The 27,145-nt window shown below is 36.1% G+C and overlaps 1 protein-coding gene across 4 annotated transcripts in view; it reads left to right on the top strand.

The window, feature by feature from the left end:
* The first annotated feature begins 4,962 nt into the window (after positions 1 to 4,962).
* The window catches only part of LOC110019923 (paladin), a 113,952-nt gene continuing 91,769 nt past the window's right edge, over positions 4,963 to 27,145 (top strand). For all 4 annotated transcript variants that reach the window (XM_020717798.1, XM_020717797.1, XM_020717796.1 and 1 more), the window contains exon 1: positions 4,963 to 5,345. In XM_020717798.1, coding sequence (XP_020573457.1) covers positions 5,163 to 5,345 — 183 coding nt within the window. In that variant the 5' untranslated portion in view covers positions 4,963 to 5,162. The remainder of the gene's footprint in view (positions 5,346 to 27,145) is intronic.

Below are 27,145 nucleotides of genomic sequence, written 5' to 3'. Positions count from 1 at the left end.
AAGGGCTCTTTTGGGAGGTGACAAGTGGTATCAAAACAGATTACTACCTGTCAGATGTGCAGACTCTTCATGGTCAAGTGGGACCCTCGGTGGAGCCGATCCGTGACGAGGGCGTCACGTGATTGGGTGGAGGAGAATGTCACGGACAAATAGTCCCACATCGGCTAGGTGTAGGGCCTAAAAGCAGTATTTAAGTCCTGGGTTGCCCACCACCCATAAGAGCTCTTTTGGGAGGTGACAATGTGCTATCTTCCAACTTGGAATTATAACTCGTGAGGCATTTGTGATTGAGAAAAGGTGGCATTTACCTACATATCACCCAATCTCTATGTATTCACATATCTAAGATCCAAACTCCACTTTCTACATACGTGCCACCGCACAATTTTTCTGTGCTTGCATAACTCGACTTTCATGTGAAAAAAAAATGACAATATCACCGGCAAAATATACCTTTCTTATACATAGGTTTAAAGCATCAAAATGCTACATGTGCAAGTATTGAAGTTTTGTTGTGAGGTACATGAGTACATAAGAATGACAAGATATGCACATATGTAAGGTTACCCAGCAATCTAGATATTTTCAATCATCAAAAGAGATTCAAAGATGGTATTCGAACTACTTCATAGCACAAGCCACCTTAAAGTTTGGTATAGAATGCAAGCTTTAGGAGTTAGATAGGCATATGTTTGGACGATGAGTGGGTATGCATGCAATTACATTAGAATTGCATTGAAGTTTCAGGTTTTGAATATATAAATGCATGGAAATTTCAAATTTTGTGCATAGAAACAAATAAAAGTTTCAGAATTTCCTTCTGCGAATGTATAAGAATTTCAAGTTTTTATACATAGAAGTAAATAAAAGCTTCATAAATATGTGAAGAAAAGCAGAATTACACATCATGATTTTATAGCTGCATGAAATCGTGAAGGAAACAATGCACAATAAATAGAAGGGAAGTCTACATACACATTACACAACACAATTCCATTGTATTTACATTTCTAACACCTAAAGATCGATATTTTCATGGCATTATGAAACCAAGCACGAAAAAATTTTGCTCACTTTTAGTTGTAGTGATATCTTTGATGTGTCATTAAAACTTAGTGTCAGGTATGTGAATATGAAGGTTTGGACATTAGATATGCAAATACATACGAATTGTTTGCTATGCATCTAAATACCCCAAAACTTTTCATATCATTACTCACAACCTTAAGGACATAAGTGAGCCCATGCATTTGATGTATAACTAGATCAACACCCATTTAAGTTAAAAGAATTGAAAACTTTCGTAAATGTGCGTTAATATAAAAGTTTAGGTGCAATATATATAAATGCATAGAAATCAGGTGCTTTACATGTGAATGCCCCTACCAAATTATGGCTTTGGGATGTTCTTCAATAAATCATTCCATTCTCTACTTGAGCATACCTCCTGTGAATCCAAAAATTATATTTGATATTGTCTGATAAAATATTTTTTCAATTGATCACTTCCAAACTACATTACATAATCGAGACAGTTCGTGATCCTGCAACCTCGATAGAGATCAAATCATGGCAGGAAGTAAAAGCAATGAGTCAAAAGCAGTGGTGAGGTGCTGAATATAATAGCTTTGTTTTTGCCGGTGTCTGTCCTGTTTCAACCAATAATAATACGAAGGAATGCCATATGGCCTATGGAGCATTCTCCCCCTCCTTTTTTATTGAGTTGTAGTGTGTGGAACTGAAGACTTGCATGTTAATTAAAGAAGATTGATATACATGCCACTCAATTCCAATACATTTGCATACTTAACGCCTAAACCATAAATATTACATACCATGGTAACTGAGCCATACATTAAAAGGTGTACGTCTCTTTCTCTTTTTTTTTTTATTGGATGGATGATGGCAGCTTTTATGTGATATGAGAAATTCGATTGCCATGAATGTAAAAGCAAAACTTTGATATCAGATATATAAGTACATGGGAATTGGATGAAGTGTATGTAAATAAATTTAAACCTGCATCGAGATCAAGGTAGAGACTATCATGCATGAAAGTGCTTGAACAATACAAACCACAATTCCTCACAAGAAGCTTCCCAGAACGAGCGGGAAGGAGAATGGCATCTTGCCACCCGTCGAGAGCATGGGAGTTGGGGTTCTAATGTTTGGGGGAAAGTATTACCACCGGAGATCGGGTGCGTGTTCTTCTCCTCTATCGTGTGGTCACGCAGCGGAGCAACCCCTTCCCTCCATCTCCCCATCCGCTCTTCGCCGCTCGCTATATGGAATTAAGGGCTTATTGGGGCAGGCCGTGTTTTGAAAATGCCTCTATGCCGTTTGGTTACAACGTTCGGAAAGTCCTTTAAAAACTATTACCACCGGAGATCGGGTGCTCTTCTCCTCTATCGTATGGTTCAGCGGTTCGGTTTTTGTTGTTCAGGTTGTTCTTCGCCGCACCCAAAATTAATATTATTTTACAAAAAAAAAAAAAAACAAAACAAAAATCATTTTATGCATTTACTCGTCATTTTTACAAATTACAAGAATCAAGCATAAAACTCTTGTTCCCCACTATGAGCTCTTTGTTTCCATTTATGCATTTAAATTGAAGCACGTCGCTTGAAGCATGTAACTTTGAAGCATATCCTGATCAGATGCATCACCATTACTGTCACATTCAATCTGTTCTTTCTTGATTTTCGGATCAAAAGTCGATTTAGATTCTACAAAACAGAACCAAGGAAAAAATGATTATTTTCGTTTAAGACAAACAAAAATTGATTATGTGATAGCATTATAACAAAATCTTAACTATCAGACATCCATAAAAAATATACAGCTCAAACGATTAGAAGAACAAGTTCGTTGTACTTAACGGAACAAACAATACGCTCAAGCGACAGTAGAGCATTATGAATATTAACAAAATGCTGTCTGTTAAGAATAACCTAAACCAAAAAATTAAAAAAAAAAACAATTAAACATATGGAAAGCAGAAAATTGCATGGCAACAAAGTGACATATTTATAAGACACATTTCTCTTAATACAATGGAGTCCAACTCGCCCAACTTGAATGCCTGATAGCTACATCTGTGACCAAAGAAGAATTAGAACTAAGGCTCTTTTGGTGAAACAGATCATATTATGCAACCATTATAAAATAAAAATTAAAAGGATAATCCGTTTGGTAGGCTTATTTTAAGAGCATAACATTACCCTTTCAGGAGGAACACCCCATAATTTAGCAAATTCTTCGACAATCAACGACCGACTTTCAAATGTGAGTAAGAAAACCACGAAAAAAATAACAATAATAAAACATTATGGGGGTAAAATAAGTAATTTAACTAGGTTATCTATTTTTAGTTAATCTTTAAGAGAAATTTACATACCTAGCACACAATTCTTATGTATTATGTCAATACATTAGAATTGTATGCCTTAAAATTTATGTCGTTGGTGCGTCATGGAGGGTTTTCTCATGTCTCTCTTTCTTTATTGGAGAACTCATAACAATTTATTCGAAGGAAAGAAATAGCATTAGTATTATGATTAGTTTTCACAAAAATAAAAGTTAGAATCTTGCTTTGCAACAGTTGTGAAGTCGGAGCACCAAGGCCATCTTCTTCAATTTGTTCATTATTGAAAACTGCTTAAGGCCAGATAGAACAACAATATCCCAACAAGAGGCACTAAACAACACATAAAACTTGTATTGCCTTCCAAAATTAAGAGTAAAAATAATCATATTAGACAATTTTTTATATTTTTATGTTAAAATAATTGTAAATTTGTGTTGCATTCTAAAATTAAGAGAAAAAATAATCATTTTAGGCAACTTTTTATATTCTTATCTTAAAATGTTTACAAACTTGTGTTGACTTCTAAAATTAATAGTAAGAATAATCATCTTAGGTAACTTTTTATATTCTTATCTTAAAATAGTTACAAACTTGTGTTGCCTTGAGTAACAATAACACATTATTTAGCATGTGGGACCATATATTCTTTAATGATAGAAGTTTAAGATAGGATAAAGAGGTCTTTTCTTCATTTAAGATCAAGGTTTTGGCTTTTTAAAGCTGAGGATTGAGTATAGAAAAATCAAAATATAACAACCTAAATAAATCCATGTACCCAAGCATAATCCTGAAAACACCATGACTCCTAGGAAATATGAAATTAATATATAAAAACCTAAATCTATATTCAATCACTAACTGTCCAACCACTTGAAACATGTTGACATATTAGACAACCAATGTATAATGACATGCATCCCAATAGTTTAAAAATCGAGTTTATCTGCACTGAATGGAAACTTTTAATATGCTGCACATTGAGATAAAGTTAATTAGCAGTCATTCCTTTTCAAGCTTACTTAACCACTTAATTATGCACTGAATGTTTTCAAAAGCAACTCAAGGGTTTGATTTGAGCTTGATTTGACTCGGATTGTACCAGTTTCTATATTGTTGTGTCCGTCTCGTCGAGCGATCAATTTGACTTTAAGTTTGCTAAAATTAGAATTCTAAATGAATTTAATTGAAGTTTGAATGTTTTTTTGTTAAAAATTTAATTTTAAGATTCAAGCCAAATGCTGAGAATTATGTCGGATGATAAAAATTTGTTAATGATGTATCAAGAATGATATAATAGTAATAGTTTTAAAAAATAAAATAATTTATCAATATTTATAAGGAATTGAATATAATTAAACTGCGAACATAAAAATTTATGGTAATATGTTGATATAAAGTTATAAACTTTAAGAAAGCTAAAGCAATAGTAAATATGCTATAAAATAGAAATAAATCAATAACATATTCTATATCCTTCCCCTTGCTTGACAGGCAGCACTGCGAGGCATATTCATTAAAAGAAAAAGAAAAAATATAAAAAAAAAGAATCTGGATAAATACTAAATTTACTAAATTTGGACTGCATATTTTCCTCGTTTCTCCTTCTCCTTTCCTGTTTCTCTGAGTCGCTTTTCCGCCATTCTACCCAATTTCTCTCATCAATCAATTCCTGTCCCCTCTGCTCAGTTGCCCCAAGGCATTGTAGCGATTCATCGCACCTCTTCTCACTCTGTGTCCGGAATTCTTCATCGGCGTTTTTGGGAGAGAGGATTTGTAATTTGGGACACAGGCTGAAATGACGAAGGTGCCGCTGCCACAGTCGCCGACAGGCTTTGTGACCTACGAGCCGGAGCACGTCATGAACTATAGGGGTGGATCAGTGCTGGGGAAGAAGACCATTCTGAAGAGCGACCACTTTCCTGGATGCCAAAACAAGCGCCTCGCTCCCCAGATTGACGGCGCTCCCAATTACAGGCAGGTCTGGCCTCATTTCTCTCTCTTCAAACTCTTTGAGGTTTGGTTGGCTCTTGCTTTAGTTTCCATCTTTCTGTGTCCGTTTTTATTGCGATTACTGCGATGAGGCGGTCCTTTTTGTTGCATAACGATTCAATCTGCATGCGAACGTTACTGTGACTCTGTGAGAAGGTTGCATCGGATGCAAGGGCATTCTTGTAACGGTTATGCTTGCATGTAGAGCGGTGCAGATTTACTTACGGACTTTTGTGACTTTTAATCAACGTAGAACTTTGATTTAGGGAGTTTTGTGACATGTTATTAGGGGACTAACTATTCTTTGCTCTGGTTATGCGGTTTTTGTGGGCTATTCCGGATCGATAATTCCACTATGGTTTGGTTTTTGTCGAGCAAAGGGATGTTAATGCTTATTGAGTTTTCTTTATTGTCTTTTGAAGGATTATCTGTCGTGTTGCACGAGAATTGTGTTGAATGTCTGTACAACGTAATCATGAAGTAATGGAAGGTTTGTTAGCTAATGAAGACTTGCTAGCTAATGAGAGTTAAGGTTGTACTTCCGGTCATCCAGTACGAGGGATGCATTTTCTTTAAATAGACGTAGTCTCTCACATAAAGAGATTTTTGATAATTGTATATAGTTTAGGGTCTCCGATATAGATAGTGTAAGTGTCTCAAGAGTCGGGGTAGACCGAAACAAGGGACTTGATAAAACGAATGGCATGACAAGCAATGTTCCTTCATTTTGTCTCCCCCTTGAGCTTGATCCCATCACCACCGAGCTCATTTACCTCATTTTCTGGCTCTTTCTCAGCTAACCCTTCCCACACAACGACACGAGGCATTGTTCCCACATGTACCAATCTCTCCCATCACTACTTTACCCATCTCGCCTCATACCTCCAGTATCTGGCAAGTTACTGAAGAGTGAGACCATCTCCAAGGTAATATGACTTGAATTCTCTAAATGTCACATTCATACTCACAAACAATCTCTTCTTTATTGAACTACAACAAACATACCCTTTATGGGTGAGGTGGCAGAATAATCCACGAAAACACACTTCATAGCTCCGGGATCCAACTTCCCTATTGATGATTTATTATCCTTCACAAAATATACACAGTCAAATATCTTCAATAGGAGGATCTCATCATTATCTTCTTTCAACAACTCACAAGGAAATTGTCATTCAAACACACTTGAAGACATTCTATTGATCAATTGATCGGCTATGAAAACTGTTTGCCCACACAATGCTTTGGGACATTCATCGAGATTATCATACTTCGGGTTACCTCTGAAAAATGCCTATTCATCTTCTCTGCTACTCTGTTTTGTGTCGGTGCGTATGGACATGTGGTTTGATGATGTATCCCTTGGGCTAACAGGTACTTCCCAAATGTCTTGTTGGTATATTTCATCCTATTATCAGACCTCAATACATTCACTACTACATTGTATTCTGTTTGAATCGCCTTGTGAAAATATTTAAAGCTGTCAAACACATCATTTTTGTTTCTCATCTGACATAACCAAGTAACACGAGAAAAAATCAACAAAAATCACAAAATATCTTCAGTCATTCAAAGATGTTGAACAAGGTCAATATACATCTAAATGCATCAAATCAAAAAACACAAGAACTCATATTATCAAAACTAGCATAAGAGCTCCCGGTAAGCTTACTAAACACACAAGCATCACACATAAGTTTTTATTTTTTTTTCATACAAATACGAGTACAAACGACTCAATAGACTAAGCGAAGGGTGTCTCATGCGCTTGTGATGTAACAACAACACATATTTCACACTCTTCTCGGATTCTCCTACTCCAATACTCTCTATCTTGAATGTCAAGGCTGAGTCTATTCATTCTCTATCCAAGTATTAGAGTCCATTATGTCACGTGTCAGTCAAAAGTCCTTGGTGAGCTCTCTTCTCTTGAGATCACCTCATGAATATCAAATGAAACAACACATTTTAGCTGGACTATAAGGGCACAAATGGATAAAATATTCACGGGAAAGGAAGAAGCATGCAACATATTATACTGTCATAAAATTGGTACACCTCATTGTACTAATACCAAGCACATGCTGTGTTGTACCATCAATTGTTTGAATACTCTATGGAATTTCTAGATGAGCATAGAAAGAGAACTAACTAGCAGTACCAGTCACATGCCGAGATGCACTATAATTTATTACCTATTTTGATGATCTTGTAGTGAATATAGAGACAAGAGTATGTGTATCACGAGTACCTTTGTATGAGTGAGCATGAGTAACAGTGTTCCCCTTGGATAATGATAAGATAGATGCATCCTCAATCACATCACATGCCGCTCTGCTTTCCCTTCAACATCTCCAAGAACTTGTGATCCTCATCGGTAAAGACCACACGTCTCTCTCTCAGTCTCCACCACTATCAGATTTGTCTGGTAGCCTCCTCTTTCACCTCTTTGGCCCACAAAACCATGACCATGGCCTCTAGATTGTTCACGTACATCTGTCTCTCTCTCCTTAGGTAGCTTTAGACAAGTCTTGCTTAGATGTCTAACTTCTCAGCAGTTTCAGCACCTGCGAGTCTCCCTCTAGGCACCTTTCATACCTGAGCTCGAGCAGCCAAAGCTGATCGCATATCTGGAAGTCCACACGGATGATAGTGTAATCTCATGCTATTCTCCTCCTGTACCATCGCGGTGATGGCCTCATCCAGTAAAGGAATCATTGCCTGGGTTAGGAGGATCGACCTCCTCTGATGAATGGTCGGATTTAGATGAGCCAGAAACTACACAGTCCTCATGAGGTTATGTTCTCAAGATCTTGCCATAGTCGCTCCATCTCTATGAAGTACTCTTGAATTGGTCTATCACGTTGTACCACAACCACTGTCATGTTAAATCTGAAACACCCTCATGCGGTTCTCAATTCTAGCATAGGTTTTCTTTAACTTTGCTCAGATGTAATTCACCTTTCAAATGTCGTCCACTGATGAGGAAATCGTTGGAACCATCAAGTTGAGAAGCCAGTGTAAAGTAAAGCATGTGTGGTCCTCCACCCATCCACTTCAGCACTATCACCCACTGGCTCAGCCTTGACTCGCATCGGATATCTCTGTAGTCTCTTTACTACTATAGCAGTCTCGATCCAATGCGACCAACTCAGATACGTGACTCATACATCAAGCTTCAAATCTACAAAAGGGAGATCTAGCTTCACCTGTATCGAAGCACTTGTTGAGGTAGTGTTTCACATCAAAACACTAGCTCCCTATATGAGCTCGATCAAGACCTTCAAAACCTCATAATCTATCTTCCCCAAAAGCCGCAATCCTTTACCTACGACACCATCTCCTTCTTTTGACATCCTTAATCACAAGGAATCAAGCCAAGATTATACACGACTTCCTTCCTATGCCCCGCAAGCAAGACCAGTCCGTAGCTTTACTGCCCTGCTCCTTCCGCTCTTGGTCGCGTACGAAGCCTCCTCACCTTTTCCGTCATCTTTTGTCGCTTCGGGCCATAACTGTACGTATGCCCGAGATCCTTCCTTCTCAGTTTCATGAGGACAACTCAACCGAAGTCGGAATCCTTCCGCCTCCTTCAGAATCAAAGCCGTTTGCACTCCCTCTGTCTTTAGAATCCCACGAAACTGTAGGATCTCTCCCTTGTGCGCCGAAGCTGTTCCATTGTTCACCGCTCCAAGCCCTTGGCCTCACGCGCGATCTTGCTCTTCCCTAAAGACGTCGTTCACTCCTTCGCACTCGACCCAAACTCTTGTCGCTCTCCCCACAGTGAAGTCGTAGTCCCTGCTCTCTCGTGACACAGAACAACTGAAGCTTTGCAAACTTCCCTCCTCGTTCCCCACGACTCTGTTGATCGCACGCCACAACAGAGTCGATTTCACGCTTTTGTTCACGCTAGCTGTTCAAATCGTCCTCCTATCTCCAACAGTCGAAGCCTTCGCTTGTCAAGTTAGTGGGAAAGCAACGAAGGAATCGCTTCATACAGAGACCACCGCGCGTGAGCCCTTCACACCTTTCGACATCGAAGACTCTGTCATTCCTCTTTTCCTACCCGAATCCCTAGCGATACAGTTGGGCTTAGTAGCGGCGGTAGTGTTGTTGGAGGGAATTTTTGGGAAGTATTAGACTTTAATGTTGGAAGAAGTTTTGATGATTTAAAACTTTGTACTTCATTTACTTCTTGATTTGACAATTAAGATGTTAATTTATATTGTAAAAACATGTAAGATCCGAGATGATATTGTCTCAGTCAACAAATGGTTTGAATCACATATTGATTTTATGGATGATAATATAGTTCATGGGGTTGAGTGTAAATAAATAGGGAAATAAACTTTTCAAGAGTGTATAATTAGAGAACTTTAGAGTGACAGATTAAAACCTCAAATTTGATTTATAATTTTAGGTTTTGATATGAGATGTTAGCTCCCAGGTGGAGGGAGAAGAGAGAACTCTAAAGTGAGAGCTAGTATCTTTCTTACCTAACCGGTCTTCATGATTATTCAAAATATAGATTAACTGATGTTATTTATAGCATCTCTAGTAAGAGTAAATATTATTATTACTCATATTTGACACAACACATTTAATATACTTCCACAACAGAATTTCTATACTTATTACTGATTTATGCTATGAAAAAAAAATATTTTACTTATATTAATTTTATCAAGCAAATATTTAGTTAAGTTAATTCGTTGCTTACTTTACTTTCAATTATCAAAAATTAAAAAAATAATCGAATTTTCATTCATATTATAGTATCTTAAGTTTAAGTTAGATTATTTTGCTAAGTAGGATTTTTGTTATCTAAACTTTCTAGTTTTCTAAAGTGCATATTGTCAGTTTCTCCGTGGGTTCGATATTCGTGGCTTATTAAAAAAATCCAATATTATTTGATAATAATACGTATACTTGCGTAGTATCTCATCTTTAAATATTATAACTGTATTCTTATTTGCTTCATAGTGAATAATTTACGTAGCTTTTGCTTGAGATTAAGTTTTTGACTTTGTTGCAAAATAAGAATCATTATTAAAGAAATTAAAGTTATAATCACATGGGGGGAGAGGGCCGATTCAACTCTCTCTCAACTGAAGGTTAGGGCCAAATCAGTTTAGTTTTTGGAGAAACACCTCTGTGTCACACTCTAGGATGTTCTTTCTTCTAGAAAGTCTAAGGCGATTTCCAGCACTATGGTTCATCCATCTTACCTGATCATCTATCGGTGGGTATATTGCTGAACTGAATTTAATACCTCAATGGCTCCTTATGAGCTTCTAAAAGTGCCACAAAAGTGTTTTATCTCAGATATACTGGACCTTCCTCATTAGGTGCAACTCAAGAAGTATTCTATATGTTTGAAAAGTCTGAATTTCTCTTATTTGGGGTTGTTTTGTGTTTGATATCGATTTCTCAAACTCATGACCCTTTTGGACATCTAAGACCAGTTTTTCTGATGCTTCTCTTAATGACTGCAAAATGGTAGCTTGAGGTATCACAATCTTTTACTTTGCATGAACGCCCATTACCTTAGACTCTCTACCTTCTAAAACGACTACTATCAACTTAGCTAGTCTCTTTCCTAAATTCTCTTAGAATCGCAGGCGTTTTTTCCTCGTCGCCTGGAAGTTGAAAATCCTTTCCTATATATTCATCTTCTTCTGGATCATTGTTTATTATTTAAACCGCTCCCGCTCCCCGGACAATCTGATTCGGTATGTCCAATTCAATGGCACTTAAAATATTTTCCGGCTGAGATGGATTTAAGAATGCTTATTGGTTCCAACTACATTTTACTTTGTTCTAGTGCCTCCTTAGGCAGGGTTGGCTCTGATGTTCCCTTGGGTGTACTTTGGCTGTAAAAACTTAGGGTTGAACCCTATTTGTAAGATGTGATGGTTACTGATACACCTAAAATATATAGTATTTTTATACACATTTTTATATCTATATTTTTTTTTTTATATCTATTTTTTAGATATTGTGCTTTAATGAAAGATATTTATGTGTTTTTCTTTCAGGTACAATCAAATAGATAAAATATGCTAAAAGATGTAAAAAATGATTAGATTTGGAACAAAAATGATGAAAGTGCAAAAATGAACTAAAACGTCTAAGTGCCCAGGACTGACGCCTAAGTGCCAATTATTCAGAGAGAGCCGCACCTAAGTGCTAGGTACCCCGCGCTTAAGCGTCATAATTAGTTCTTTGATGATTTGTTGAATTTGAACTTCATCGAATTTAGATGAATTTTTGAAGAGGTGCTTGAAACAACCCTTGGTAAAAACGTAAACCCTTAGTAAAAACGTGGGAAATAGTTAATGGACATAAAAATTCATTCAATTGACTTTTGAAAGGAAGAACTTCTAGAATATTCATTGAATGGAGATACATTTTGAAGAGACACCAAGACACCTTTTGGATTTTCATGAAAAAAGACTTAGATCACCGAAGAAGAGAGGCCAGCCATTAGACATGCACAACCACCATTCATTTTAGTAACCTATTGTGAGTGAAGAGAATTCAAAGGAACTTTAAGACATTTGGTGGAGAAGATTTGAGATAAGTTTTTATCTTTGTGACTATATTTGATTTTAATTTAGATTTCTTCTTTGTGTGCATGATTTCTACTTTTAAACTCATGTGTGGTTGTGTTTTCTCCATGGATTCTGAGTTATTTTTTTTATCTTTTTCTTTAAAATGATAAGTGATTAAATATTTAAAGGATTCTTTGTGAAGTATTAGACTTCAATGTTGGAATAAGTTGTGAAAATATTATAATTGTATTCTTATTTGCTTCATAGTGAAGAATTTATCTAGTTTTTGCTTGAGATCAAGTTTTTGAATTTATTGCAAAATAAGAATCACTATTAAGAAAATTAAATTTATAATTGCATACATGCATTTTATATCTATATAAAAAGTCGGGATCAAGTTTTTGGCGCCGTTGCCGGGGAAACGAAAGAAAGTTATTAAATTTTTCAAAAAAAAGTTTTTAGAAAGCAAAATTTATATTTTTCTAGTCTTATTGAAACTTTAAGATTTATTATAGGAATATTGTAGTGTTGTTTTTATATTAAGTTATTGTTTGTGTGTTTTTATTTATTTTTTATTTTATATGTTTTATAATAATGTATTTGTAGTTCAGGTTCCATAGGACTTGTGCCTTACAATTCTGAATTACAAAGAATTATTAGAAAAACTAAAAAAATTAAAAATTACTGAAAAATTTCAAAAAATGAGAAATAAAAATAATCAAATCATTGAAGAATTTAAACCTTTAAGAGATTATGCAAACCCTACAGTGGACAAACTTCATTGTAGTATTCAAAAACCCGCTATAGTGGCTAATTCATTTGAGCTTAAACCTGCTATTATCCAAATGATATCATATAATCAGTTTGGGGGAACACCAACTGAATATCCAAATTTACATATTGCCAATTTTCTAGAATTGTGTGCTACATTTAAATATGATGGTGTATCAGATGATGCTATAAGACTTATATTATTTCCTTTCTCCCTGAGAGATGAAACTAAGATATTGTTACATTTGTTATCATCTGGATCTATCAGAACTTTGAGTGATTTAGTGCAGAAATTACTTGCTAAATATTTTTCACTATAAAAAACTACGAAGCTTAGAAATGATATTATATTTTTTTGTCAGTTTGAAGGAGAATCTATTTATGAAATATGAGAATGATTTAAAGAACTCTTTAGTAAGTGTCCATATTATGCTATACTAGATTGATTAATAATTCAAACTTTTTATAATGGATTAGCTGAATTTCTTATAATTATTATTAATGTCGTTGGTGGTGGTTTATTTATGCCAAAATCATTTAATGACACTTATGCTTTAATTTTATGCTTTAATTGAAGAGATGATCATTTAATGACACTTATGCTTTAATTGAAGAGATGATTACAAATAATTTTCAATGGCCTTCTGAAAGGGTAAATCTTAAGAAAGTAGCTAATGTTGCCGAAACTTATTCTTTTGCCATGTTAGTAAATCAAGTTGCTGCAATTTCAAGAAAGTTAGACAAATTTGAAATGAATTTTTCTTAAACAATTTTTACGATTGAAGAGAATTCTTTAGGCCAAATGATAGATTCTCAAACATCATTATAAACTTTGAATGCCATAAACAAGAATAACTTATATTCAAACTATTATAACCCAGGTTGAAAGAACCATCCTAATTTTAACTAGAATAATACTTTGGGTGATAATAATCAACAATGGGGGAACAATAAAGTAAACCCATTGAGAAACTAGAACAAACAAGAGAATAATAATTATAGACCTACTTATCCTCTAGGTTTTAATATTAATCCACAATTTAAGGAGAAGAAGTTATCTGTAGAAGAATTGATGTTACAAATGAGAAATCAATTACAAAGTCAAGAAGCTACAATTAGAAATATTGAAAATAAGTTGAGCCAAATAACAAATTCATTAAGTAATAGATCCCAAAGAACACTTCCGAGTAATACAGAAGCAAATTCGAAAGACTAGATAAAGAGTAAGTAAAAGCCGTTCAACTTAGAAGCGGAAGAGAATTGGAAAGTAAAGTTCGAAGAGAAACTGAAGTATGTAGAGAAAAGATTAAAAAACCAAAAGAGGACGTTCTGAAAGGTTTAGAGAGACCTATTTCTCCACTTAAGTTGACTTGGAACAACCACCACCTCCATTTTCTCAGAGGCTCTGACAACTAAAATTAGATAAACAATTTTCAAAATATATGAAAATTTTTGAGAAGCTTATAATTAATATTTCATTTGTTGAAGCTCTAGAACAAATGTCAAGTTATGTGAAGTTTATGAAGGATATTCTTAATAAGAAAAGGAAGCTCAAATATAATGAGACTGTTGCACTTAGTGAGCAGTGAGGTGCTATAATTCAGAAAAAACTTTCTGAAAAATTTAAAGATTCTGGTAACTTTACAATTCTATGTACAATAAGAGACATATTTTATGAGAAAACTTTATGTGATATAGGTGCAAACATCAACCTTATGCCATTATCAATATTTAAAAGATTGAGATTAGGATAAATATCCCATACTACTGTAACTCTGCAGTTAACAGATCGTTCAATAATCTATCCTAAAGGAGTTATAGAAGATGTCCTAGTGAGAGTAAATCAATTTATCTTTTCTATTGATTTCATTGTACTAGATATAAAAGAAGATAAGGAGATGACCTTTCCTAGCCACAGAAAGAGCAATGATAGATGCGCAGAACGAAGAATTAATAATGCGCGTCAATGATCAAACAATTACATTTAATATTTTCGAATCAATGAAATACCCTGCAAAATGTAAAGATGATGAATATTATAGAATGTATGTGATAAAATATTTAAATGAATGTCATTTCTAAACAACTTATGAAGAGAAATCTGAAATGAAAGAGTTGAAACACGAGCAAAAATATAAATTAGATCAATATGAAGATTTATATAAGAAAGATTCAAATTATGTTCCAGAAAGTTTTGAAGTTTTGGACTCGGCAGAAAAAGATAAATCCTAAACACAAGTATCAAATATATAAGCCATAGGTAATTAGGATTGGGCCTGCCGTTGAAAGGAGGCGCCAAATCCACATAAGGAAGGCCGTTCGGTCATCAAAATTCTTGTATGAACTGGCCCAAGCTGTAAAAGTTTCGCTGTGCCCGATCTAGACATGGAAGTGGTCGCAGAACTATAGGAAGGGTTGCGAGAGTGTTGCGACACTGTAGCAAGATCATGAAATGGGTCTCATGCAGGGAAGCTTTCTTGTCACTAGGGCTTGCTGGGCTCTGATATCAAATGATACCATTCTAGGGCTCCTAGAAGTTGTTTAGGAAGGAGATTTAGTGGGGAGGTGGTTGTGGAATAACAGGAGATGATAATGGTGGCGATTGATGGCGATGCATGAATGTCAAGGATGTTCACCACTTGTTTCTGTACAACATATAGACACGTCTATTGCAGAAAGAAAATGATACGACACTGCATTTGGTTAGAAATCACTCCGAAGAGCAGAAATCAGATATAACTCTCCCAATTCATAAAATCAGAAAAACTAAAATTCCAAACAATCTACTGCAACATAATAAAAGTCCTAATTAGAAATTAGAGAAACAGGAAATGATAAGAAATTTATGAAACAAAAGAAGGAAACTTGCTGAAAATAAACGAAAGGAAATAAAATAAAATAAAATAAAAATAGAAAGGCTTGTTTGGTTGGCTGGACGTCCGCAGTCATAGGAAGATTTGGTCTCATGATACAGAATTCCGCAATTTGTGGGTCGCTGGAGTTTCATCTACGGTTCCCACTAAGCTCCCGAGTCACAAAAGTTTATTCGTATGAGATTTATTTTAGGCAAAAATTTGTATTTTTATTATGAAAATCAATGCCTCGTATCTTGAATTTGTGATAAGTAAATAGTTTGGAAAGAAATGAGAACTAATCATACTAATCATACTGTAATAACAGTTTTAATTTTAGGATTTTAATGTCTGCCAATACTCATAGTAGAAATCTTCTCTTTTATTGTAAAGATTTTTAACAAAATTTACGAAGCAGAAAATCTGAAATCAAAACTGGCATTTTACATACAGTTGTGGCACTGCCCCAACTTAAACCATATATTACAATTGTTGGTTCCTTCATTGGCGAATCAATTTTATGGAGATTATATTCATGTAAAGTAGAAAATAGAATGAATTCTAAATTTCTACCTGGTATGTCTTTTGAACCAGTGAAGGATAGGAGGAGCCATTAAAGATCACCTGAAGTAGAAATGTATTGATAGAGGATATGTGTTGCGTTTTGCAATAAGAGTGACTATATCTTGTCAAATAAAAAATATAATCCCTATATATATATATATATATATATATATATATATTTGAAATTCCAAAAAAGCGAATATATTAAATAGAAAGAAAGATACATACACAATATATGAGAGGGCCCAAACATGACACCCTGCCCACACAAAAATCACAAATGATTTTAAAACTAGAAAAATAGAAAAATACATTAAATACTTAAATAAAAAGCCTAACAATATCAAAATACATAGTATCAGGTGGCTAGAGAGCAACCCAATTTGGTCTTGCCTCTGCCTTTAGTTCTAGGGATAGAGCAAGCTAATAAGCTGGTAAGATGATCTCTATTGCCGGTAGTAACCAATCTATCATCCAATATGTTCCCGAGATGGAGTCGGTCTCCATTCTTCTTCTTCCTCTTGGAATAGACCTGCCATTCTTCATCCGAAGAATCAGTCTGATGGGGTGGTAGAGCTGAAGCAGAAGGAAGGAATACCAACCGTAGTACCCACAATACCCACAATATGTTCTACTATATGTGAAGTATGAGTTGCCTCTACACCGGATACTTCCTGAAGAAGTGAGGCTACGAGGTTCTCCTTATTATCAGTCTTAACACTATCATTTGTAGGTAATAGCCCATCAGTATTGTTTTCTATGGGGTTTGAAGGTGTCAACATCACATCACTCGCAGTAACAACAACAACAGTGTTATGGGGGTTCTCAGGGGCAACAGACACCTCCTGTCTGGTAGCATCCTCTCCAATGGAACTAAAATGTTCAGAGACTAAAATGTCCAGAGCAGTGACAGAGCAGTGAGGTTAGACCCATCTTTATTCACTTGAATCTTAGATTTCAAATTTGGATGAAACTTGTGGCATTTATCATGAACATGACCAAACATTTTTCAGTGGGTACAATATGGGGGCTTGTGCTCCATGAGGATTTGTTGCAAATAACCATTATGGGTTGTGCCCAACCATACTTCTGTAACTTCAGGTAAAGTAATATCCCTTTCCACAAGTATTCTGGCCACCGAGGGTCTAGTTAGGTTGAAAGTAAGTAGATCTAGCTTCAAAGGATCCCCAAGGATGACCCTAATAGAATAGAGAACCTGATGGTGAAAAAAATGCAGCTTGAGATCGGATAAACTAAATCATACCGGTACAGTGGGAGTCTCATAATTTGGGTCGAAATCAGGAGACCACTTGAGTAGCTTCATAGGTTTACCATTGATGTTAAGATATTATCTGGAGAAAATCCGTTTGTAGTCCCCAGACACGTTTAAGTGAATCAATATATGTCTCCCATCCATGAGCCCCACTTTCCACTTTCCTATTAATTTGAGGTCATCAAAACTTTTCCTGATAATTTTTATAGATGAGTGTCCCCACTGAAATTTCTCAATAAGAGCAAATTTGAATTTGTTGACAAATTTGAATTTGTCAGTCAGCGTTGAAATTTCTGACGTGAAGAAAAAAAGTGTTGCCTTCTCACTTTTTCTGCTTGCATTCTTAATAAAGGGACAGTCACCTGTACCATAACGATGCTCCTTGTAACTTGAAAGAAAGACAACCGCCGTCTCCCTCTGAAAATTACCTACCACGTGGGCAAAGAATGAGGTTTTGCCAGTTTCAGCTGAAGAAGAAGGAAGCTTAATCACAACAAAGAAAAGCCTTGCAATTCAGGCAGAAACAAAAAAGACAAGCCGAAGAGTTGCGCAGGTACTGTAGATAAAATGCACAGAAGACAGAAGACAGGGCACGAAGTCACGGCTCGGTAGAAACTGCAGTTCGATCCGCGTAGAAAAGAAACCGTAGAAGCAGATGACGAAGAGACGCTGAAGTCCTTCGTCGTTTGGCGCGAGAGAGAAGACGACGATTCGTCGTCGTCGTCGAGTGCGGGAAATCTCGTCGTCGAGTCAGGAATCAAATCAGGGTTTTGCCGTTGGGCGAAACCCTAGCAGAGCGGGTCGCCATCGCCGTAGATGCCTTCGATATATATATATATATATATATATACATACATATATATATATATATATATATATATTAGATGCCCGATCTTTTTCTAATGGCGATCTGTTATGCTAGGGTTTCGCCCGATGGCGAAACCATGGTTTGAATCCGCACTCGACGACGACGATGCAGGTTCCCGCACTCGATGACGACGACGAAGGACTCTACCGTGCAATCGTCATCTTCTCTTTCGCGCCAAACGACGAAGGGCTTCGACGTCTGCTTTTGCGGTTTCGTCGTCTCCTTCGTGCCTTCCAACTATCTTTTCTGCGCGGATCGAGCTGCAGTTGTTTGCCGAGCTGCATTTTCGTTGCCCTGTCTTCTGCGCATTTCATCTGCGGTTATTGTCTTCTGCGCAGCTTCACCCCAAACGCTTTGACTTATCTTTTTTGCCCTCTGCCCGACTTGCAGAGCTTCTCTTTGCTATGATGGAGCTTCTTTCTTCGGTTGAACCTGACAAAGCTTCCTTTGCCCACGTGGTAGGTAATCTTCAGGGGAGGATGACGGTTGTCTTCCCTTCAAGTTATAAGGAGCATCGTGATGGTACATGTGACTGCCCATTTATTAAGAATGCAAACAAAAAAAAGTGGGAAGACAACTATTTTTTTCTCAAAGCCAGAAATTTCAATGCTGACTGACAAATTCAAATTTACTTTTATTGAAAAAATTTAGTGGGACATCCACCTATGAAAATTATCAAAAAAAGTTTTGATGACCTCAAATTGACAGGAAAGTGGAAAGTGAGGCTCATGGATGTGAGACATGTATTGATTCAGTTAACCGTGTCTGAGGACTGCATGAATTTTCTCAAGAAAATATCTTAACATCGCTGGTAAACCTATGAAGCTACTCAAGTGGTGGTCTACTAATTTTGATTAAAAGCATGAAACTCCCACTGTACCAGTATGATTTAGTTTACTAATCTCAAGCTACATTTTTTTTGACCATCAGGTTCTCTAATCTATTGGGACCATCCTTGGGGTTTCTTTGAAGCTAGATCTGCCTACTTTCAACCTAATCAGACCCTCGGTGGCCAGAATACTTGTGGAAATGAATATTACTTTACCTAATGTTACTGAAGCCTGGCTGGGCACAACCCATAATGGTTATTGGCAACAAATCGTAATGGAGCACAAACCCCCATATTGTACCCACTGTAAGATGTTTGGTCATATCCTTGATAAATGCCACAAGTTTCATCCAAATTTGAAATCTAAGGTTCAAGTGAATAAGGATGAGTCTAACCCCACTGCTATGGTCATTTTAGTTCCACATGGGGAGAAATTTTAGTTCCACATGGGGAGGATACTACTAGACAGGAGATGTCGGTTGTCTCTGAGGACCCCCTCTCATGACACTGCTGTTACTGTTACTGCGAGCGATGTGATGCTGACACTTTCAAACCCCATAGAAAATAATACTGATGGACTATTGCCTACAAATGAGAGTGTTCAGACTGATAATTAAAAGAGCCTCGTAGCTCCACTTCTTCAAAAAATATTCGGTGTATAGACAACTCATATTTCACATATACTAGAACCTATTGCGGGTACTACGATTGATATTACTTTTGCTTCAGCTTTACCACCCCATCAGATTGATTCTTCGGAAGAAGACTGACAAGCTCGGAAACATATTGGATGATACGTTGATTACTACTAGCAATGACAATCATCTTACCAGCTTATTAGCTTGCTTCTTCCCTGGAACTAGAGACAAATACAAGCCCAAATTGGGTCGCTCTCTAGCCACCTGATACTATGTATTTCAGCACTGTTAAGTTTTTTTATTTAAGTATCAAATGTATTTTTCTGTTTTTTCTAGTTTGTAACCATTTGTGGATTTTGTTTGGGCAGGGTGCCATGCTTGGACCCTCCCACACATTATATCTGTATATTTCTTTTTATTTAATATATTAGCCTTCTTGGGCTTTCAATATATATATATATATCTGTATATTTCTTTCTATTTAATATATTAGCCTTCTTGGGCTTTCAATATATATATATATATATATATTTATTTATTGAAATCATCATAACATTCATTAGCTTTATTTGAATTATTTGGGACTGGCTTTAATTATTCTTCTTTTTCATTCATCCTATTAAGTGCTACTGGATACTTTTACATCTGAAGTTGTTTTTCATCTGACTATTATTTTTTTGTTTGACAATGTTATCGGAGTATTATATAATGATTTTTTATACCACATCAAATTTTATCTGGTTAAGATTTTTTATTCTGTGTTGACATGAACTTTAATAACGTCTTTAGAAGTGGGATGTTTGCAATGCTTGCTTTTTATTAGACTACCACCCAGTGTTATCAAAATCCAAACTCAATGCGATGCGTAAGACTTTATTTTTTCTTTAAAGCACGAAGTGTAGAACAAAGCGGCATTTTTAATAACCGAAGCGTTAATAGGTTTAATAGAACTATTAGTGTATAAACACATTCATGAACAATTATAAAACTCAATATATAACATAAAAAAAATTATATAAAATAGAAAATAGTGTGTTACAATACCTTACTTGAATACAAATATTGAGGGGAACTAGCAAATTAAAATTTTAAACAATTTTAAACAATTTACTGCAATAATTAAAAATTAAAACATTGCAAAAAAAATCTTATAACTCAATAAAACCTAAAGTTAAATGCATAAATAAACTAATAAAGTCTCCACTTTCGTAAAATAATCTGAAGTAAATCAAATCTTCATCATCTTTTTGTACACAAAATATCTTTTTTCTCAAGTTTTAAAATCTTCATCTTCATCTTTTTCTTCATCCTCTTGTGAATAAAATTTTATCTCTCTTTTTGGCACAAAAAAGGCAGATACATGTTGAAGTGAACTCGTCATTTTTGTAGATGAACGCCTCCTTTTATTCGTCCAACTTAATCTTACAGACCATCTCAGATCAACATTTCCTGAAGCCCCTTCAATTTATCTCTGAAGTAAGATTGTCATCTCCAAATTGTTGCTCTCCAGCATCGTTTATTTTTTTCTATCAACTGCCTAGTTACACCATAATGGGATTGTTTCCTTTTTTTCTTTTTTTAAGAAAATGATTTATGCAGAGTTAGAACAGGATCTGATTTGGGGATATTTAGTTTTTTGCAAGTATATAAAGAAATACCTTGCCAGAACCTGCTAGTTTAAACTCTTTTGTCAAATTGCCAAACTATCATGTTTAACATGATGCGAGGGACGAGCTATTTTTCTTGAAACCCCTGATTCCATTTATCATTTAATTACTTGCACGACTATTTTCGAAGGGCTCTCTTTGAATGGGTTTGCTCCTGAAGAGATGGCTTAGAATAGATGATGAATTCTGCTCCGTATCCTGCCAACTTTAGATTTTAGATCAAACCATGGCCATACTTTAAAGTTTGTTTACTTTTCTCTAGAATTTATTTATTTATTTATGTGATACTAATTGTTGAAAGATCTGCATCTAAGGTTGCCTGTAATATAAACTTTCTGCTTGTAAATATTTATGGGTTTTGAGGACTTGAGAATGGAACCTGTCAAATTGATTTTGAATATACTGTATTAGTTCTAGAATTATGGCTGATCTCCTATGAAATTTTGTTTAAACCATGACGTAGTGTACTGCCCAGTAGGAATGATTGGAGGACATAGTAAGCTGTTCCGTAATGATTGGGATGAGGCTAATGATAGATTGATTGATAGGCTAATTTCTTATGGAAGGTGGTTCATGGAGGATACATATTTCCTCACCTTCATATTGTTTACCTTCCTGGGTTTTTTTCATTAATACAATGTTTGTCTTTTGGTAGTTAAAATAAAGTTTTGAGAATCGGATCTTATTTAGGGTCCTATTGGTAAAAAGATAATATTGTATAAGTCTAGGGGTTTATTTAAAATATTGTAATGCACTATTTAAGTTCATGTTATGATTGTACAAATTAGATTTTGCCCAATTCTTTCTACCATGTTATCAAAGCCAACCATTGTAGCCTCTTCGTTCGTCGTGCTTTGTCCATGCGATACTGTCATGCTAATGGGGAAGGCACGAGATTACAACAACTACCCGACCTTTGCGGTTCAGTCGCGTTAACTGAGAAGGCACAAGATTGCGGGATTTTCACGATGCATTCGCGCTAACCGGGAAGGCATGGGATTGCTGCTCCTACCCAACCCGCACAACACATTCGCGCTAACTGGGAAGGCACGGGATCGCGGCTCCTTCCCGAACCAATGAGCAACGGAATCGCGCATGGGATCACGACGACGATTACAACATACACTTCCAAAGACCATGATGTAATTGCAGCGTAGCGAATGATCAAATTTGTATATGATCCATACTTGGATTCTTGTGTTTGAGGATGTCAGGAGACGGAGATAATGTGGGAGGTAAAGGATTGTAGATTCTGGGAATGCTAGATCCTGAAGTTCGGAAGGTCTTGATTGGGCTTATACAGGGAGTTGACATCTTGATGGGAGCCACTTCCTCAACACTTGCTTCGACACAGGTGAACCTAGATCTTTCTTCTTCAGATTAGATGCTTGATGGACCGACCACGTTTCTGAGCTGGTCGCATTACGGAAGAGACTAAAGAGATATCTGACCGGGGACGAACCAAAGAGTGACAGTGCTGAGTGAGATAAGTGGAGAACCACACACGACATAATCTACACCGGACTACTCAACTCAATGGGCCCGTCAATTGCATCCTTAGTAAACGACATTCGAAAGTTGAGAGATATCTGGGCAAAAGCTGAAGAGAATTTGTGTTGGGACGAAGAACCAAATGAGGGTGTTCTAGATTTAGCGTGAGATAGAAGTAGTGATACAAGGTGATAGATTGATTCAGGAATACACCATAGAATTAGAGATGCTATGAACAAATCTTGATCACCTTTCATTGATGTCGAGCGGTGGCGATCTAGATTGCAAGAAAGGGAAGATCTTTACACACATGAAAATTGTGCAGTTTTTGACCCATCTGAACTTTGACTTTGATCAGAGAAGATCAGTTCTTCTAGCTCAAGTGACTATCTCTTCACTGGATGAGGCCATTATTGCAATAGTACAAGATGAGTCTCATGAAGCAATACTCTGAGCTGAGTGAACTTCTAGGTCCGTAATCAGTGTTGGCTATCTTGAGCTCAGGTATGATAAATGTTTAGGGGGAGACTCGCAAATGCTACAACTATGTTGAAGTCAGGCATCTGAAACAAGATCTGTTCTTGGCCACCTAATGAGAGGGGCTGGTGGACGTGGCAGGGTGGAGGTTGTGTTCAGGGTCGCGATCGAGGTGGTAGAAAAAGTTAGAAAGTGGGGTTACCAGATAAATCTGATGGTAACAGAGAGGGAGAGATATGTGTGATTTTTATCAATGAGGATCTTAAGTGTCTGGAGTTATTGAAGAGGAAATAGAAAACAACAGTAGATGTGACTAAGGATGCTTCCTGCCAGCTGTAATCAAGGGGTAATCTTGCCACTTAAGCTCGCTCTGACAAAGATATTTGTGATACACATGCTTTTGCCTCTATTTTCTCGACAGGATCATCATAATGAATATAGATTTTGGTGCATTTTGATATGTGACAGATGTTGCTAGAGAGCTTTCTTCCTATACTTCCCTAACGGTACCAGAGAGCATCCGAATTGCTGATTATACAACACAGTCTGTAGATGGTAAGGGTATAGTAAGGGGTACCAATTATATGACTTTGTCCAATATTTTGCATGTTTCTTTTCCCGAGAGCCTTTTATCCATTTGTACCATTATTGTCTAACTATAATGTGTTGTTTTCTTAGATATCCCTAAGGTGATCTTCCAATAGAAAAGGATGATCGACACTTGGGACTGGATGTGACATAGTGGACTCTGGTACTTGGACCGGGAGGGGATGGACTCAACGTTGACATCCATTGTAGAGAGTAATGGAGTAGGAGAATTTAGGGAAGAGTTTGGACGATGCATTGCTCTTACATCACAGACATATGAGACATTCTTGTTTCAATTTATTGAGCCGGTTGTATCATTCTTTGTATGAAAAGGTAAATAAATAAAAGCTTGTTTGTGATGTTTATGAATTTGGTAAACTTATCAGGAGCTCATATATCAGTTATGAGAATAGAAGTTTTGGTGTTTTTGACTCGATTCATTCTAATGTTTGGGGACCTTGTTTTATTTATGAATGATTTTTGATATTTTGTGACATTTATTGATTGTTTTTCTCTTGTTAGTTTTATTTCTTGAATAGTAAGTGTGATGTGTTTGCTTGCTTTAAAGACTTTCACAAGACAATCTAGACTCAATATGGTGCAATGGTGAAGGTGTTGAGGTCTGATAATGTGATAGAACATATCAACAAAGTATTTGGGGAATACTTATCAGCTAAGGGGACGCAACATCGAACCACATGTTCATTCACATCGATACAAAATGAAGTAGCAGAGAGGAAAAATAGACACCTTTTAAAGGTTGCTCGAAGCATGATGATCACAATGATTGTCCCAAAGTACTTATGGGGCAAGCGGTTTTGACAGCTGCTCAATTGATCAACAGGATGTCATTGAGGGTATTGGATTTGAAGTCTCCTTGTTAGATGTTGAAAAGAGATAATAACGAGATCTTCCCATTGAAAGTGTGTAGTTGTATATGTTTTGTGAAGAATAACCGACCATCAATAGTGAAGCTTGATCCCGGAGCTGTGAAATATGTTTTTGTAGGTTATTCTGCTACTCAGAAGAGGTATGCTTGTTGGAATATGATAGAGAAGAGATTATTTATGAGCATGGATGTGTTATTTAAATAATTGAAACCATATTGCACCCAAGTGGTGACCTCATACTTTGGTGATTAGTCAGATACTAGAGATATGAGATAAGATGAGATGAGTAACAATGGTGAGAGGTGATACACGTGGGAGCAATGCATTTTTCTGTGATGTGGGAGAAATCAGTTGAGGAATCGAAAAGTGAAGAGAGTGAACCCAAAGGTGTTGACATTCATTTTGAAGGTGGGCTAAGGGTGTATATTCTAACATATCACAATGACATTGAGCATTCATTGCATCTTTGAGTACTGTCTCTATACCCTAGTACTGACAGGTTGCTAAGAAAGATCCCAAGTGGAAAGCGACTATGCATGAAGAGCTTAAGAATCTCGATAAAAAATCAAACATGAGAGTTAGTGCCACTACCACTGGGGAAAAAGACAGTTGGTACAAGTGGATCTTCACAGTAAAACAAACTCCAGAAGATAGGGTGGAGCAGTACAAGACATGATTGGATATGAAAGAGTATAGTCAGATATATAACATTAATTATGATGAAACTTTTGTATCAGTAGCAAAGATGAACACAATATTAACACTTGTTTCTCTTGCAGTGAATGGTGGGTATTTTACACCAACTCAAAATGAAGAATGCATTTCTTCACGGTGAATTATTGTATGAGGTATATATTGAGATACCATCAGGATTCGATACAATTCAGATGGTGGGCAAGCTGTGTATGCTTAGGAAGTCACTGCATGACTTCAAAAAGTCTCCTTGAGTCCGGTTTGACAATTTAGAAAAGATTTGATGGACATGGGATATTAATAGATCAATGTAGACCATACAAAATTCGTTTGACAACATGAATGTCACACCACTATACTTGCTGGTATGTTGATGATATCATTATCACCGATGATAATGAGACAGAGATTGCCCAGCTAAATATAAGATTGGAGAAGGAATATGAGGTGAAAGATCTTGAACAACTCAAATACTTTCTTGGGATTGAAGTGACCCGTAGACCTCAGGGGATGGTCCTGCCATAGAGAAAGTATGTACTCGATCTAATCACAGAAACAAACATGCTGGGGTGCAAATCTTTAGTTTCTCTAATTGACCAAAAGGGGAAATTGTAAATCGTGTGAGGTACCAGAGATTGGTGAGTTGTCTAATCTATCTGTGTTATGCTTGGCCCGACTTCTCTTTTGCAGTGAGCATGGTGAGCCGCTACATGTAGGTGTATCAAATTGGCTCATTGTTCCCGAACAACTCGTGTTCAGCTCGTTCTTTAAGATTAACTAGCCGAACACGAACAAATTTTTAAGTTCGAAATGTAAATGAGCCGAACATGAACAAAATTTTGTTCGCTCGTGTACAACTCAAATTGACTCGAAAACAAATATATATATATATATATATATACAGACACACACACACACATAATACATATTCATAAAATTAAATATTATAAATTATAATTATATAAAATTTATAAATAAAAAAATTAAATCTATAAATTTTAATATATAATAAATTATTAATAATTATATATTACTATTAGTTATATAATTAATATAATATATTATATATTATGAAAAAAGCCCTAAGCCTCGACCTCCCCTTCCCCTCTCGAAAGCTTTCGGGTTTGTCCGCCCCTCCCTCTTTGGAGTCTTCTCCTTCTCTCAAAATCGCAAAAGGGTTTCGACTGCGAAAGCTTAGGGTTTGCCGTTTGTGTTTGTTTGCTATTCTCTACATCTATTTCTCCTTGGATGATTAACGTTGACTCGATTGCTTGGTATTCTTGCTTTGTTGCTCGATATTCTTGCTTGGTTGTTGTTTGGCTACCAAGGTGTTATCTTTGAGCATCTTTTCTCTAATATTTTATATTTCTTTAGATTTGCCTCATAGCTTAAATTCTTATAAGTTTCTTTTAGATTTATTTAGATTTTTGAGTGAAACCTAGTTTCTGAAGTTTTTGGGAGTGAAATCTCACATATTGCATTTAGATCTGATTTTTTTATGGATGAAATCTAATATAAGGGTTTTGTTGTGAAATTTGATTGGACAATTATGCATTTGCGCGATGATTCATACAGGTTTAAGCATTTGTGTTGTGAATCTGTGATTCAACTATTGCCTCTAGATCTGATTTTTT

This window comes from Phalaenopsis equestris, unplaced genomic scaffold, assembly GCF_001263595.1.
Source record: "Phalaenopsis equestris unplaced genomic scaffold, ASM126359v1 Scaffold000088, whole genome shotgun sequence".
NCBI lineage: Eukaryota > Viridiplantae > Streptophyta > Magnoliopsida > Asparagales > Orchidaceae > Phalaenopsis > Phalaenopsis equestris.
Note: the sequence above shows the minus strand (reverse complement) of the source record. Positions and strands in the feature narration are given on the sequence as shown.